Below are 18202 nucleotides of genomic sequence, written 5' to 3'. Positions count from 1 at the left end.
CATACAGCCTACCTCCAGGTTAAACAAGCATTTTGTTTAGAATATAGGGCTCATTTGTTCTTGCAACCACTGATGAAAACTTTGCCACTGCTAACGTTCTGGCATTTGTCCGGTCTTCCAGTAGGAACATCTAATCATATATAGACATTGGGTGGAATCTAAATTGTCACCATAGTGCTGTTGCTCAAGCACAGGCATCCACTAACGGAGATGGGGGTGTTGCTGATTTCCCCTATAGCCCCCAGCATTCCCTGAAAATCTGTTCTGGAGGGTTGTGGGACTCCCCAAAACAGGGTTTTTTTTGGAGGGGGGCACCAGAGGCTGGAGCAAAAGGGCACAAATTGGACACACTCTATTCTTTTTAATGTATTTAGAAGCTGCTTTGGACACTTGTGTGGTTTTAGGACATATGCATGCCAGTCAGGTTCTGAACAGGTGTGGAGCCCAAACTTTTTTTTTTTAAAAAAAGTGATGGACATGGGAAATGATTTGAATATTTTGTTTACGCACTTTTAGCTGAAAGTTGTGCATCACCTTTTGTTGTTGTTCTAGAGCAGATTAACAAAAGCCAAAACCACAAAGTTAAGACTGATAATATATTTTAAACAGCTCTTCTCCCACTGTGGTTTTTTTTTAAAAAAAAAACTTTGCCAGGAACTGTCTCACTTTTTTTCCTCCATGGGGTAGGATATTGGCTTCTGTCACAACCTAATGCATTTTTGACTAGCTTCTCTTGATAATGTTGTTGCTTCACAGAAGGTTTCACATTTTATAAGCTTTTACAGCACAGCTGCACTGAAAAATAAAACAGAATGTGTATACAGTATAATATGCATTCGACGGCTCTGCTAGATTCTTCCCACCATATGTAGAGAGCGGTGTGCATTTCACTCTGATATTTCACTGCCAAAACTGCCAGAAGCAAATAAACAAATGATGAAGAGGGACACCACACAGTGTCTTGCCAGACCTATAACCACAACCTCCAAAGCAGACCACTGCCGCTTTCAAAGGGCTCGCCATGTCCACATTACAATATCGTGGACACAGGTGATTTTTTTTTCATACGTTTCCATTAAAAAAAACAAAACAAAACTTCCGTTGTCATGTATTTTTTTTTTTTAACAGACTATTATTCCTCCCGGTCTTACCTATATTTAAGATTGACAACTGATACAAATAATAGAATCAACAAAGGCTATGTTTCAGTTATGATTCTGATATAGAAAGTGTTTGAATGTGCACATTCTCTTTCTGCCTGGCTCACATTGCAGAGAGATGCTGTTAAGAGCCATGATTGGGCCATCCACCCCTGTGTAGGCTTCTGCAGTATATACAATGTGAGTTAAGTGTGGCTGATTCACTAATACAATAGCAAATTACTTGTTAAAAATGTCATCAGTAAAGCGGCTCTAAATCTGTGAAATGAAACCTTCTTAATTAGAATGATGTTCTGCTGAAACCTGTGACCACTGTCCCTCCCCAAATAATGTGCTTATAACCAGGGAATAAATCACATTTGTATTGGTCATGAACTAATAAGTTGGGACTGTTTAAAATAAATTTTGTTCTCCATAGTGAACTTTTTTTTTTTTTTTTGCTACTGCCAGTTATTCTGTTTTGAGGCCTACCTTAGAATTATTGATGATTGCCTGAAGAAATAAAGCAGTTTCTGCAGGATATTTTATATGCAGCCTTTAAGCACCATGAGGCAGCTCCCATTGCATAGCAATGCTGGGTGCCAGCAACAAGAACAACTTTCTAGACTTTTAAAGTCAGATGAAGATTACAAAACGCTCCTGGCCATTTGAACAAGAAGAAGCACTTAGTTACTTCAACTTTTGCTTCAATGCTTAATCTGCTACATTTTTATATCATCTGTAATTTAGTTCTCATTAGCCTTGCAGCCTCCTCTCCTGCTCCCAACCACAGAAAACATTCGCACAATTTATCTGTTAAGAAAGGAGGTGGGATACAATTTGTGCAGAACACAGAGTCATTTTAAACAGGGCACATAACGTGTTTCACATCTTGCTTTATATTGTGCTTGTGGCCGTGAAGCCTTTTAATCAACACTGGATGTGTCGTAGAGGAAGAGGCATGTTACATGCTGGGTAGTTAGCAGGGGGTGGGATCATTAGAAGTATGGTACCTTCCTTTTGTATTGTCGCACGCCACTCCTATCTCCAAATGCTGTGAGGTTGCTTACCCAAGGTTCAGTTTCTTTGGAATTAGGGACAATAGAGACTGTGGTGCCTTTATGATATATGGTTTATTTACTCATATACACATCTTCAGCCTACGATGGAAGGACTTACAGCATTAACACTCCAGAGGATATTGCTTCTCCCACAGTAACAGAATTCAAACAGAAAATCAAGCATGGCTGTCATTCTCAGGCTTCTGCCTGCAGCCTGCTTTTAGCCTAGCGCTCTCTCACACACTGACTATTTTCCTTCTCACTACCAGCCAGGTGAGGGATGGAGTCCACCCATTTGCCCTCTGGCACAAAGCCACTTCCTGTCTTATACTAACAACCCCTACTTAAGGGACATTATGGCCCTTGCCTGTCTCATTCCGCAATGAAATCATTCATTAGATTTTAGTTCCTTTGCAATTAGAAGGAACTCAGACATCGTACAGCCTAACCCCATCCGCCAAACTCTTCAGTTTGCCTTTCCTTGCCTCAGAGAAACTCACACACGCACGAGAGGGGGGGGGGGAGAGAATGTGTGAGACTGAGTGTCAGGCATGAAGTTGATAATTTACCAAGAAGCAAGAAGGGTTGCTGCCTGCAATGAGTGAGCAAAGATAATGTTTCCCTTTCAGCTTGCTGACTCTGTCAGACACAGGGCGTGCTCAAACTTTGACAGACAGACCCAAGCTGAGCAGTTACTGAACACACAAAGCCTTCTCCAATCTGTTGTATCCCTTTCAGATGTGGGTAATAGAGTTGGGTGCCATGGAGGAAGGAGAGGAAGATTAGGTAAGAGTGGAACACTGTACAATATATGCCAAAGGCTGCACTTCTTGTGCTCCCCTTCCACTACCCAGCTAGATATAGCACCCCCCAAAAAAATATTAGTTAGCAGCAAAGAATTAGAGCTTAATAGTCCCTTGTTTCAGCTCCCCACTCCTCCATGAGGTTCACTGAGTCAGCTCACCAATGGGATTCCCCTTCACTTCCTGCTCATCATGGCATTGCAGCCTTAAGGATTTTTACACCTCTCCTGCCCAAACATCTCAGGATCCCTTGATTCCGAAGAAGGAAGGACCTGAAGGGGGTGCATCATGGGGGGAAAAGAAAGAAATGGCAGCAAGTTAAAGCCTGACAGCTGGTGGCGGGGGGAGGGCTAGAAGAAAAACTCACACACAGGGAGGGTTTTGTGCTGTTAGCACCAGCAGAGTAAATATGAATGCAGAAGGAGCATATTAGAGTTTCCCAGCCATGGAACCCAAGAAGGAACTCCTTAGGCAAGGAGCCCAGGGGAAAAGAATTTCACATATCAATTGGAACTTATAGGATGAATATTTGGCTATAGGCCACTAGTGTCATTTGATGTGAGATATGCAGGTCCTGCCCCATATTGCACAACAGGATAGAGTTAGGATACAGATAGTCCCTGCAGGGTTTGTTACATTTCGTCATACTCTGGAAGTCCATAACTCATAGTGTTTCAGAAGAGGTGTATGTGTGTGCATGCTGAACTCCAGAACAGACTACTGTAAGCATTGTATGTTGGATTGCTTTTGAAGACTTTCCAGAAACTGCTGTTATTTTAGAGTACAGGCTGCTGATAGAGGCTGGGTGATGGAAACATAATCTTGCCAGTGCCTAAACTATTGCACTGGCTCCCAATGTATTTCCTGGTACAATTCACTTGTCTTTAAAGTTCTAAGGTTTTGAGCTTGGTCATCTGAAAGATCAATCACCTGCTGTTTACTGAAGAGATGTAAGCCTTTCTCTGAGTTCGACCTTTTAATTTGTCATACTTTTGTACTTTTCATTTTCTACTGTACAGTTTTCGGCTGTCTCCTACTTTTACCATCGATTTTCCTTTCCATCTTTTATTATCTCATTTGCGAGCTGACTTAAAAATATTTATACTGAATGGCGTCATAGAAATAGTTTAAATAAATAACATATTAGTGACACCGGCATTTCATAGTATACAGAAATAATGAGGAGGAGGATTTACAGGAGGTGAAGTGAGAAGAGACAAAGTTGTGTTGACATTTCAGCTAAGAGAGGGAGAAAATGATGCCAAAGCATAGTGAACTCAAACGTTTAGGAACACACAGGGTAAGAAAATATCATAGGTATGGATTGGTGTTACAGATGTGTCAGTGCTTTTTAAATTTATTTTTGAGCAGTCATTGAAAAGTTAAGACTTTTGCATTGCGTTTTCCTGACAACAATACCGTATATAATTTCAATATCACAATAAATGTAAATGAATGTCAACAGATACTATCATTTGTTAATGTTCCTTGTGAACTACAGTAACCAATAAAACTTTCAGAGTGTGAAGAGTTAGAGAGATCACTTCAAAAATAAATTGACTTCAAAGAGAATTATAGCTTGGAGTACATTTCTCAAGCCCACATTTCAAAGGACAGGCTTAAAGGTGAAATCAGTATGAATTGCTTGGGAAGCTCATTGGATTTCCTGCATGTTGACAAGTTTGGGCAATGAGTATATTTCTGTGTGTATTTGAAAGCATACAATACATCTGGCTCAAAGTGAATGATACATAAAAAGTTAAAATGTTTAAATAAAACATAAAGGTAAAGGACCCCTGGACGGTTAAGTCCAGTTGAATTTGACTATGGGATGCGGTACTCATCTCCCCTTTCAGGCCAAGGGAGCCGGCGTTTGTCCACAGACAGTTTTCCGGGTCATGTGGCCAGCAAGAGTAAACTGCTTCTGGCACATGGAAATGCCATTTACCTTCCCGCCACAGTGGTACCTATTTATCTATTCACGCTGGTATGCTTTTGAACTGCTAAGTTGGCAGGAGCTGGGACAAAGCAACGGGAGCTTACCCCGTCGCATGGATTTGAACTGCCAACCTTACGATTGGCAAGCCCCAAGAGGCTTGGTGGTTTAGCCACTGTTCCCCAACCTTGGGCCTCCAGCTGTTTTTGGACTACAACTCCCATCATCCCTCGCTAGCAAGACCAGTGGTCAAGGATGATGGGAACAGCTGGAGGCCCAAGGTTGGGGGAACACTGGTTTAGACCACACCATAACCCACACCCCTGTTTTAATAAAAACAATGCTAGGAATTATTTGGGAGTTATCATGAAAGGAGGCAGCACATCCAATCAGTAGGGTTGTTGGAACCAGCCCAGATTTTCCCAGTAGTTTTGGAGGCACCTCACTGAACTCCCTGGAAAACCTAGAGCCAGAGAACTTCATAACAGAGCCTCTTCTCTGCATATCCTTAGAGCTATCTGGAGGGGCACAGCAGGGCTAGTGGTACAACTGATTCCTGAATCATATCAAATCATATCATATTTTTAATTTGTTGCAGGACAGGGTGGCTGGTAATAGATATTGTAGAATATTCCCCTCCCTTCCCCCGCCTTCGACATTTGTTTTGAGCCTTTTTGGTCCTATCCCTCAGGGATTTCTGGATTCCACATCTTGACTTGTAGTCAGGTGCAAGTTTCTCACTTATCTTTCCCTCCTGCAATTTAGGGCTATCAGGGACCTACTGCACATGCCCACTCTCTCAGATCGGCACTTTCTTGGTCGGTAACCAGTAAGCATATTTTGCACATGAAGCCAGAGTTACAACAGATCAGAATTATAACAGCTATCTTCTGTTGTGACAGCATTTGGCCTATTGTGGACTGCTAATTTTCTGCAAATTTACAGAAAGTTTCATTTAAAAAAAAGATCTGACCAAGTCTCTGGGATGCTGTTGAATGTGTTAAATTGTGCCCAAACAGAACTTGGAAGTTTTTGTGTATTGCTATGGTGGAGTGGCGGGTGGCGCTGTGGGTAAAAGCCTCAGCGCATAGGCCTTGCCAATCGAAAGGTCGGCGGTTCGAATCCCCGCGGCGGGGTGCGCTCCTGTTGTTCGGTCCCAGCACCTGCCAACCTAGCAGTTCGAAAGCACTCCCAGGTGCAAGTAGATAAATAGGGACCGCTTACTAGCGGGAAGGTAAACGGTGTTTCCGTGTGCGGCTCTGGCTCACCAGAGCAGCGATGTCACGCTGGCCACGTGACCCGGAAGTGTCTCTGGACAGCGCTGGCCCCTGGCCTCTTGAGTGAGATGGGTGCACAACCCTAGAGTCTGTCAAGACTGGCCCGTACTGGCAGGGGTACCTTTACCTTACCTTATGGTGGAGTGTGTGGTAATGAAGCATGTATATAAAACTGCTTCATGCTATAATGAAGAAAAGAACATTGGAAAAATAGCCACCTTGAGTCTAACAGGCCATCCTCTCAGTCCATGTGCTTCTTTTTTTTAAAAAAAGTAAGAGCCAAAGAAAAAATTTACCCATGCCATTGTTACATGCTTATAACCAAAGTAGATGACAATATTGAGATAATATATAACACTGATTTACAGTTCAGCTGTCTCAGTTAGTAATACTTTTAATCAGATTTCACTTTTCACCTCCTTTAAGAACCCCCTCTATCCTTCCTACTATTATAGTCATTCATCATCCCCAGTAAGATTAATAGAGAAAATTTAAATTGTAGAGCATGCTGTTTTTTCATGCAAACACACACACACTCTTCATACAAAACCACCACCATGTTCAATTGTAGTTTATACGGAGGGCTAGTGTCATAACAGTATAACTGAATATAATTAAAACACAAACATTTTCTGCTCTTTCAAAGACCTGAGGGAAATACCGAAAAATAACTAGTATATCTCCCTCTCCACCTTCTTCTTAAGCGTGGACTCATAAGCATTGTATGCCTACACCCACAATGGGAGTTTAAATAAGGCTAAATTTCAAATGGGTTATTTTTTATTTAAAAAATGAAACTTAAATATGAAGACTTATTGATATACTTGGTATTGATCTTCTGTGGTTCCCTTTACTTGTGGCAAAAAGAATGAGTTGCTGCAATGCAAATGTGGGCAAACTCATGAGGGAATAATTTCTTTTGAAGATACCTTGATAAAAGCCAATGAAAAGAGTTCATTAAGCCATACCTAAAGTCTAATGGATTATTTTTACATGGGAAAATTTAACAAGTTCAAATATTTGTGGCTGAGTAAGACCATGGAGGGTCTCACTCTTACTCGTTTGGATCAGTTACAGTGATGCATTCGAATGATAAGCTCCAAATTTCTGTAACCAGTGCTGGAATCTCCTTCTCTCTCTGTAGTTGTTCTGAGCATGTTGGCTGCTCTTCACCTTCCTGAGTTTTAAGAGGCTCACTGAACAGCTCCCTCCCTCCCCTCGCTATGTATGATTTTCATTTCTACCATGGAGTAATGATAAGTGATGAAATGTATTAAAAGATATATTGAAGTGACTTGACAGTGAAGCATAGAGAACGGCATTTTCCCCAAAGGTGGGGGCTTTCCTATTATAAATTAAATGAGACATGTAAACAAAGAGGGTGATGGGCAGATACGGTTGACTGTTTTATTGCTTTCTGCCCTGCACACAGATTAAATCTATGTCATGTGACAATTTGTATTTTAAAAATATATATATTTCTATTACAATATCACTTATGTACTTTATTAAGATATATCACAGCATTTTTAAGAAGCATTTTACAATGCTATATAAAAATATCAGAAAGTTGACATTAAATAAAAATACTATAGATCTGCAGGATTTGAAGATGTGCAGACAATCCTCTGCATGTTTGCTTCAAATTAAGCCTTACAGTCTTCAATGGAATTCTGTACCATGTAAGTGTGTGTGTGTGTGTGTGTGCGCGCGCGTGCTTTTTAACTGAGGATGGTCCTTTGTTTGATAGCTTGTCAGAGGTCAACCCAGACAGGATCCCCAAGGATGTGCTCTACAGAGAGCTGGCTTCAGGCACAAGTCCTGTTAGCAGACTATCTTTGTGTTCCAAAGACATCTGCAAACATGACATGAAGGCTGGCAACATTAACCCCGCCATGTGGGAATCCCTTGCAGATGACCACAGTGCCTGGAGACAGTCAGTCAGGTCATGTATCCATAGTAGTGACCGCTGGGAGTGCAAAGGGAAGAATCACAACCAGACGCCTTCATCTGCCCAGGCTGCAACAAAACATGTCTCTCCCATACCTGTCTCTACAGTAACAGCAGGAGCTGTAACTCTCCCATGATTTGACTTTACCCCCAAAGGTGCATTCTTCCATTGTATCCTAAGACAGATGGATGCCGACCAACCTTCCAACTCTATAATTCTATGATAGTATGAACTGGAAGTTGCCCATCGACAGTCAGTTCCTGGGCATCTGATTGAGCAGACACACAGACCTGCCCAGGTCTTCCACACTATAGTGCAATGCATTCTATTTCTAGTTAGATTGTTGTAATTATTTCTGAATTTGCATATAAATTAGCAAATGCAAATTGTATGCAAATTAGTTTCCTCTGTCAATTTTTTTTTTTTTTTTTTAATGATCATGGAATCATAAGAGTTGGAAGGGAACCTGAGGATCATCTAGTTCAACTGCCTGCCATGCAGGAGTATGCAGCTGTCCCTTACGGGGATTGAAACTGCAACATGTATGGTGTGTAAGTAGCCACCCTATGAAAGGTGGAAGGGTGTGCATGTTAGAAAGAGAAAGAATGGGTGTGTAGGGGAATGAATGAATATCTGCTATGTGTATATTAAGTGTGAAAATAGGCGTTTGAAGGTATTACGTGTCGATATGTATGAGCGTATGAGTGAAACAGAGACATACCCACTTATTTTGCATTGGCTCCCTTTTTTGCATTGGTTCTCCCACTACTTGCATCAGACCCTCAGAAGGTTCACCATAAGGGAATGTAATCTCTGGGTTAAAAATAGCTCACGACCCCTGGTCTATAGGGAGTGTAGCCTTAGTTTTTCAGAGAACTGCTTGAGCACTTATTTCTATTCAGTGAGCTGTCAGGGTGGGATGCAACATGGTCCTAAAAAAAGACGGCAATAGCAATAGAATGCCTATTTATTTCTCAACAGAGAAAGGATAACAGCCATATTAACCTAGAGTTTAGTTGATATTACCATGTTAGAGCAGTCATTCTTTCTAAAGCTTAACAGTGAGGTGTCAGGGGATCAAAGCCATTGTGCAAACTACAGATTAAGAATTGTAATAGAAAAATGTATTTCTTTCTCTTGCTATATATATATTTTAAAAAGAAACATTCATTAGAATATTTGAGTACAGCCATTAATATTTGCACCTGTACACCATTTCTAAAAGGCATTTAATCCATTCTGTAGTCTGGCTTCAAAAACCAAACCAAACCTGGGATAGTTCAGTTAGTGGAGCGTGAGACTCTTAATGTCAGGGTCGTGGTGGGTTCAAGCCCTACATTGGTCAAAGATTGCTGCATGCAGGGCGTAGGACTAGGTGACCCTCATGGTCCCTACCTATTCTGCAATTTGATGATTCTATGAAAAAAACAAAACAAAACAGGTTTGTGCTGCTCTTCATAACTGATTGCATCATTATTTCATACATGACAATACTTTTCTTTACAGAAAAGTTGATCTAAGAGGTTGCATGCAAGTACAAATACATTTTTCTGGGCTTATTGGTTAAAGAGACATATAAAGAGAGGCAGAAGTTTTAAAATGAAGGTGAGAACTCACCCAAATCCAGGAGTTTTGGAATCCATGGCTGCCATTGAATGCTCTTGAGAGGGGTCTTAGTGCTTCAGGTTCTGCAGTTTTCATTTTGACAGTAGTTATCAAATTACAGTAACAAGAATTGTGGCCTAATAAGCTTGAGTTAATCTCAAAGACATTGATTCAGTTCACAGCTCAGTAACTGCATCAAACACTTGTGTACAGGCATTGAGCCGCTATCAGTTCTTGGCTTTTGTTGATTTCAGTTTCTCTTTCAACACAGTAAATTATGGTTGAAACTGTGTAAACATGTTCAAGTCAGGGTTTTCCCTCTGTTAAATTAAATAACATAAAATATATTCTGACTATGTATAAAAGGAGAACCGGTTCAATATAAATTCTCACCTATCTAATATATGAAGGGTAAAAATCCTGAAAAACAGTAATTCAAAAAATGGTTTCTCTTGTTCAATGTCATCATTTCAGAGTTTCAAAGCATTCCTGATGCAGTGAAAGACAGGAACCTGATTTATTAGTTTTGAATCACATTAATTCTTATAGCCCATTCTTACAATGAGACCTGAAGGTTAATCCTCAAAACCAGGCTAAGGACCACCTCTTCCCTGGAGGTTTGCCAGGAAATGCAATAACTTTATGAGACAGAAGGATTATTGGTAGATAATTAGGTGCATCATTATATTGAGTTTCTAAATTGGTTTTATTATTTAAAAAAATGGGCACACACAGAAAATGCAGAGCTGCTCAAGACACCTAAAATCATGTCCATGTAGCACTTTTTTGGGAGTAAAGCAAACTGCTGGCCAAATATATGGCTGCATAGCAAAAGGGAAAGAATAGGAGCATAGTTTGACAGTGCGCAATTATACACCCAATATATACTGACACTGAAAGCGAAATGCTACATAGAAATGTGAAAAGCTAAGTGGCATATAAATGTCTTAAATTAAAGCTCTTCCCCCACCCCGTATCAAGAAGCAGCATAGTTCTGCCATATGAGAGGTGGCGCTCACAATTCATATCCTAAGATCAGGTTGTAGTGGAACACGTCCCCGCACTCTTGCAATGCAGATACACCCACCCTATGGAGGAAATTACTAAATAACAAGCACCACCTGCACACAGTTCATAGACACCATTCTGCACATCACAGTATCCTACACCAGCAGTAGTGGCATGATCTCTTTGGCCAGTTGGTCAAACGTTATCCTAGATATCCATAAAATTAAGCAGAATGAATATCATCTCACTCCTCTTGAGACTAACATGAAGAGCCAAACTGCTTTTGGGTCCCATCACCCAATTTGTTATTCAGCTGGTCACCATAGCTGTCAACTTTTCCCTTTTTTTAAGGGAAATTCCCTTATTCCGAATAGGATTCCTCGCAAGAAAAGGGAAAAGTTGACAGCTATGCTGGTCACCTATCAGTGCAACAGTGAGTGTAGCAATGGTCCAGCTACCAAGGCAGTTCATCAACTGGATGCCTGTATAAAGTTATGTGTGGCAAGGAACTCCCTTTCCAAGAAGAGGAAGGAGTTTGTGGCTCTGAAATAGTTGCATCCTCCATGAAGTACACTGCATCAAATCTGGGCTACATTTACTACCCAGTCTTTTCTTCAGTTCCATTGACTGTTGAAATGATCATATCAAGAATAGCTGCAAAGATAATTTTACCAGTGGCCATGAGATGAGGGTGGGATTTTGGGTAAGGTGAGGGGGTGGGTTAGGGATGAGTTATTATCTCCCACATACTTAAAGATAGCATTGTACCTTTTTATACACCTGCATGAGTATACTTTGCTTGGCAGGTAGCAGTTTGTTGTGAGGAATACCTATGTTTTCCTTAAGGACAAGGCTATATAGGTGCAAATGGCACAGAAGAAAGCTCTTTATGTGGCTGATTACACATTTTTACTTCAGTTTTTGTTGCGCTGTCTTAGGCACTGTGAGTACATTAGTAGAGGCATCTTGTGCAATTATTGCAAGGGGATCAACTAGCATCATGCTGGGGCATGGACTGCATATTTCTTCATGGTGTAATTTTGCTCTAGAATTCTCCTTATCTACATTTTCATGCTATCCTTGAACGTAATCACTAATATCACTCTCTCCCAGCAAACCGTCCTTCTCTTGAACAATAACCTGCATTATCACTGCATGCTGCTCAATGCTCCCCATCAGCTTCTGCTCCAGGATATTCACCCACTTTAGCAAAGCAACCATATTCTCATCTAGATAGAGGTTCTGTGCTAATCCTTTGAATTATATGAAACGAGCACCTTCTCAGATTTGTTAAAGGTGCACACACAATAAAGACAGAATAGAGTAGGTGTATTAAGGTAGGAGAAATGAAGAGTGGTAGGGGAATTATAAGATGAATAGTAGATAGAGTTATTTTGGGAACAGATATGGTAGCTTTCATTCAAGCCCACTCCACACACCCATTCAAAACAGTGTGAGTAAAAGTATCCTCCATTCCATTAAAAAAAAATGGGCAAGGCGTATTTACTGTTCTCCCTATATTTTCCAGATTCATGATTCATAGTTCTTGCATTACATGAAGATATTATATGGGCATTTTGGGGCTATGTATAAGCACCTAGAAACATTTTACTCTGCGCCCCTGTTGCATTACTCCTGTCCCTAAGTGGTGTAGGCAATTGTGATTAAAGCACATTTGGTTATCACTGTACACTTTTCTATTGTACATTGCTGCTTTCTTGTTCATCCCATTATAGATGTTAGCTAGGCATAAAGGAGAGTGGTCCCATTACATTTTCCTCACCTTGCAGTGCAGCAGCTGTGAAACGAAGCTGACTGCTTTGTGACGGAGGGCTTGTTGTTGCCAGGCAGAGTTAGGAGCAATGTCTTCTTTGGGAAAAGCACCAGTGAGAGCAGCCTATCTTCTGAAGCAGCTTCATTATCCAGCTGCTCTCGCTTCACAGCTCTGTAGATTGTTGAATAAATTGGGCAGGGTAGCTGAAGTAACCATGATTCAAGGTTCATATGCAACACCAAGCCGTAATTAAAACAAACTCAGGTTCATAAGTCAACAGCAAACTGTGGCTTTATATTGTGGTTTGCTGGAAATTCATAAGCCATATTTACTTGCTGGGCAGGACTCAGATGATCAAACAAACCATGGTTTAATGTGTTTACATGCAAACAAGGCTATTTTGTCCAGCTATGGAAGACAAGACATTAATTGGGTTTTTCTAGGTAAAGGTGACAGAATTAGGAAACACTGAATGCCATCTATTCTGTCTCCATCCCTGAAGCCAAAATGATCCAGTTACAGGTTCTGCCTAAAGGTATTTCTAATCCAACATTGGTATTAGAAAATAAGCTATCTCTTGATAGCTGTTATCAACTACACAAAGGGAAACATCATTAAATTATAACAGTGTAGAACTCTTCCCAAATCATCTAAGGAAGATGGAGCAAGTAGAGGATCAGTCACTGCAACAAATCCAAAATGGATCAACGAAGAGCATAATAAGAGCCCTGTATGATTGGGCCAGTGACCCATCTGGTCCATCATCTTCTTCTCACAGTAGTCAACCAGATGTCTGTGAGAAGCCCACAAGCAGGACCCGAGGGCAACAGCACTCCCTGCCTGTTGTTTGAAGCATCCAACCCACCTATGCCTTAGCTGCTCAGAGAAGCGTTTCTCTCAGGAAGGTTTTATTTAGCTGCAATGATTCAACTCCATATAGCAGAGGCCGTATGTTACACCTGCCAACTCCATCCACTTGTCTTCATGCTATCATTCTCATTCCCTTTAGTTAGAGTTGACAGAGTCAGGGCCAAACTAGACATGACATTTGTTATTTGGTTTTCCCTCGCATGGCTGATTTTTCTTTAACAAACAGCTGGGGGGACCCAAAACAAAATGGGACCTTGGTGTGGGGAAAGCTCAGGACCCCTGCCATGGCTACTTGTTAAGGAAAAATATCAGCCATGCAAGGGAAAACTAAATAACAAATGCCATGTATGGTTTAGTCCCCAGGCAAATAAATGCCAGTGTGTGTGCAAATCAACCACCAATAGGGGATTCTCTCCTAATTAAAATGATAGCTTCAGAGGAGATATTTTCTGCAGAATTCCAGCAGGGAATTCCCCCTCCATGTATGTTCTGATCCCATTCATTGTCAGCGCCCCCCCAGCTGATGCAGATTACTTCTTTAAAAATCTGCAGTCAAATGCAGTGTCACATTTAGCTACACATCTGGCTTATCCCTCAGTGTAATAGAAGGAGGGAACCAATGAGATCAACTGTACATATAGAAAAAAATTAGATAAGTGAAAAGAGATGATGGGGAATGCAAGAGGTCTCAGGAAGATGATAAACCATATATGTACGGATTATGGATAACTGAAGCCAGCACAGAAAGTAAGAGGACAGCCTGCACAGAGACTGAACAGGGCCTCAATGCTTCTCCTTTTTAGTTCTAAGCCTGATAAGATCTAGCCCAGCAGGACCAAAAGTAGGTGATCAGCCTGGTTAGCTCTGTTGGTTAGAGTATGGCGCTGATAATGCCAAGGTTGCAAGTTCAATCCCCGTATGGGACAGCTGCACATTCCTGCATTGCAGAGTGTTGGACTAGATGATCCTCAAGGTCCCTTCCAAATCTACAACTCTATGATTCTTCTAAGACAAGACTGGACTGTGAAAGCAACTGTGGACATACTTCCAGAATGGAACCATGCATTTCCCATTCCACTTTTACATAGGAGTCCACACTAGGATTCTCCCTTTTATTCTAATATTGAAAGGACAGGAGTTCTCTTGAACTCTAAATTTCATATAAATTTATCTGATTTTCAAATGTAAAAACAGCAAGCCAGAAAGAAGGGGGAAACTGAGGTGAAACTCTCTTTTCTTTTAGACCAATACTGAAGCTCATCCCTCCAGTGAAATGGCCTGCTACTCTGAGGGTTCATCTCTGGAGTCCTTTTAAACTGAGGTCCTTTAGGTTGGTTAGTCAAGCAGGCCTTATATCTGTGACAGAAACTCCAACAGAATACATTGTATGAGAATTTTGAAGTCACACCTCTATTAGTTCTCGGTTTAATGACAATTATTTTCAAATAAATATGTTTAGGCTATCAGCCTGATGCATAATCTGCATCTGTTTCAGAAATTGCGGCAAAGGTACAAAATACCTTGCTATAATGAAGTATCTGTAGTCTCCATAGTTTAGACAGAAAACACAGTGAAAAGGCCCTTGTAGGCAATGCAGTTCAGTTATTTCAAACACATATTTCAGAAAGGGGAAAGAGCCTGGGGTGAGCAGGAGGGCTGATATGGCGTGTTAGTTTGGCTCTGGAAATTGTTGAAACAAGCTGCCTGCTACTGGGGAGCTGTCATTGGTGCTGTGGGTGTTATCTCTTGATACTTGCTCTCCGAGGTCCTCATGTAGATGTTCCCTGCTTATTGGGTTGACTGACTTTGCTCTGTGCCTCTTGGTATCCTGTCAACTGAAATAGACCAAACTCTCACTGTAGATTCTAACTCTCCCCCCTGGTTCTCTACTGCCAAGTTTAGTCTGCTGGGTGTGCATTTTGTTTTTTAAAATGTATATTAGAGTAACGATCATGGCTACCACGCTTAATTTGGCCCTAAGAGATTATACCAGGGGAACAGTGTGTGTGTTTGTTGCGTGTAAATGTGTCAGAGACAGAAATTATAAAAATCTTGACAAATTCCAGATATCTGTGTTTGTTGTATCAAAAACAACAGAGTACCGTTGTACCACTGTAGGCCATAGGATCATATGCCACAATAAATGTGTTAGCCTTTAAGGTACCATAGGACTCTCTTGAGTTTACAGTTTCACTTTCCCAAATCTTGTTTGGCAAGTAATGTTCAGTGTGTAGTGCTATAATCTTAGAAGTCAGCCAGATTTATAAGACACAAGTTTATATTTGAAGTGATGAGTTTATTTTAAATGAATATTAATCGTTAAAGAGCTGAGTAGAAGTTTAGTAGTATCGGTGCAATTATCTCCATTTACCTCCCCAACCTTTACATTGGGCACAGTAATCCTCCAGTTTTTGCTGCTAACCAGGGACAGCAAAAGCAAGGGTCTATCTAAGCACCTGGCAGACTGAAGATATGCCTGGTGAGCTGTGTTAAGCTTGGTGGCTCACAAATTGGCAAATTGTGAAATTTGCCAAGCTTTCATACCCTAGACACTGCTGTGACCTTCTGCAGCCTGAAGTAGTCTCTTTCGGGTCTACAAATAGGGAGAGACAGCTTTTCTGAAGGCAAGAAACAAGACACAAAATGCATAAGGTGCAAATATCTCTTACAAATGACAACACTAACAAAAATTAAAAGCTCTGAAATGACACATGAAAATAGACAGTTCACACTACATTAAGGAGGAGGAATGTCTAAGTGTTGTCATAGATACGTGTTAGATTTTTGCCTCTCACACACTCTTGATCTGTATATCACACCAGGTAATTCTCCTTTACTGTATTATTATTATTTAAGAACAGACACAGATTTAATCTTAAAACAGAAGACAGAACTACCTGCTGCTTGCTGTATGGCTTTCCTGTCAGCCTCTCTCTCCCCCCCCCCTTCCCTTCCAAGTTCACTGGGTCTTATTTAAATTAGCTGGCCTAAAGCCAGAAGCTCATCATTTTAATGCAGTGTAAAATGGAATATGCATAATTATATGCAAGCCATATGTGAGGGAGACAGCTCAGCTGTGAATTTCAGGAGGCCAAGAGAGAGGGAGAGCGAACAGTCAGGGATTAGATGAGATGAGAGTGGAACAGAGTGCAAGTGTCATCCAAATGAACGGTGTAATGAGCATGCTGCCGACACTCCTCCTTTCACCTACTTCTCCCTTTGCTTTAACTCTAAACCAGAATATGTTGTAGATCAGAAGTAAAATGCTGCATGCAAGTAGTATAGTTGCTAATGGATTGCATTAATGTCTCCATTTAAACTTAAGCTTCCTTAATTAGCAGTGTAGATCAAAACAACCCATAACTTTTAATGCATCTTCTTAAATTAAATATTTTAAACATATTTCATTGCCCTCACATAATGGCTACTCAATTCAGAACTTTACTTAAAGAATCGGGGGAAATCAATTTAATCGCATTAATGTGTAAATCATGAATTTGAAAACCATTTTTGAAGGGAATGACCTTGTTACTTTAAAAAAATGGAAATGGAAGCATATTATTGGTTGAATATTTTTAAATGTTAAAAAAAAAGCTTATAGCATATATGTAATTTAAATATATAATCCTTAAAAAGGAACAAAGTAAACTGAAACCCTAACAGAGCAATCCTATACATGTCTGCTCAGAAGTAAGTTCCATTGAGTTTTAATGGTGCTTACTCCCAGGTAAGTGTGCATAGGATTGCAGCATTTAAAAACTCAAAACAGCCAGCTGAAATACTTCATTTTGGGGCTTGTCTCTTTGTTGATTTTAACTCTTACACCAAAATCTATTTGCATGTCTTTTTTTAAAAAAAGAAATGGTGTAAAGAGCACTCCAAGTTCTAATATCTAACCGGTGTATTGCATATTTAAGCAAACTTCTTAATATTGTTGTATTTTGGAATTCCCGCTTGTTTTAATGATCTGAGCTGTTATGCATTTAGCTTATTTTTTTTCTTCCATTATTTGTAAGTCCCTAAATAGGCCATTATATTTCCCTTCAGGCTAGAGATGAAGATGGACATGGTGAAAATTTCCCCCAGCAGCACTATGCTAAGGAAACTCCAAGACTTGCCTTCAAGAATAACTGCGAACTACTTGTAAGAATAACATACTTACAACAAGTCTAGATTGTTACTTTAGCACAGTGAAATCAGTTTTTGAAAAGCTTTTGTTCATAATTACATAACATAATGAAATATTACAGTTTTTTTAATAAAAAATAACCTGTACCAATTGCAAATGCTAACTCTGATATAATTGAACAATTCTGAGCTCTCAACTTGCTTGCAAATTTTTTATATTTTTTTATAGAATCTGAATGGCCTTGCAATAGGAAGTTAGTGGAATCTTAAGCATGCTTACACAGAAGTAAATCCCACTGAGTTCAATGGAGCTTACTCCCCAGCAAAAGTGCTTACAAAATTGCAAACACAGCTATACAAAGTATCCCACTAGAAGTCATTTGAGGAATCACAAGTAAGGCACATGTTAGAAAAAAGAGGGAGGGAGGGAGGAAGGAGAGGGAGAGAGAGAGAGAGAGAGAGAGAGAGAGATGATATGAGAAAATCACTTGCCCTTCCCCAACTCTCCCTTTTTACATTTTAGCGGTTTTATTGTTTTCAGACAATATTAAAAACAAAACACAACAAAACACCACAGCAGCACTGACATACAGTACTCCCTTTAGAATTCAACTATTTCTCTAGTTTATTTAAAAATACAGTGAGATACT

At 40.3% G+C, this 18202-nt stretch overlaps 1 protein-coding gene across 4 annotated transcripts in view; it reads left to right on the top strand.

The window, feature by feature from the left end:
• SOBP (sine oculis binding protein homolog) overlaps positions 1 to 18202 on the top strand; it is a 142819-nt gene that overhangs the window by 66885 nt on the left and 57732 nt on the right. For 3 of the 4 annotated variants that reach the window (XM_083433449.1, XM_083433450.1, XM_083433452.1), the window contains exon 5: positions 17472 to 17567. The exons of the other annotated variant lie outside the window; for it this stretch is intronic. In XM_083433449.1, coding sequence (XP_083289575.1) covers positions 17472 to 17567 — 96 coding nt within the window. The remainder of the gene's footprint in view (positions 1 to 17471; positions 17568 to 18202) is intronic. 4 annotated transcript variants of the gene reach the window in all.

The sequence above is a fragment of the Podarcis tiliguerta genome (genome assembly GCF_965153285.1).
Source record: "Podarcis tiliguerta genome assembly, chromosome: 3".
Taxonomy (NCBI): Eukaryota; Metazoa; Chordata; class Lepidosauria; order Squamata; family Lacertidae; genus Podarcis; species Podarcis tiliguerta.
The sequence above is the reverse complement of the archived record's forward strand: the minus strand, read 5'-3'. Positions and strand labels throughout refer to the sequence as shown.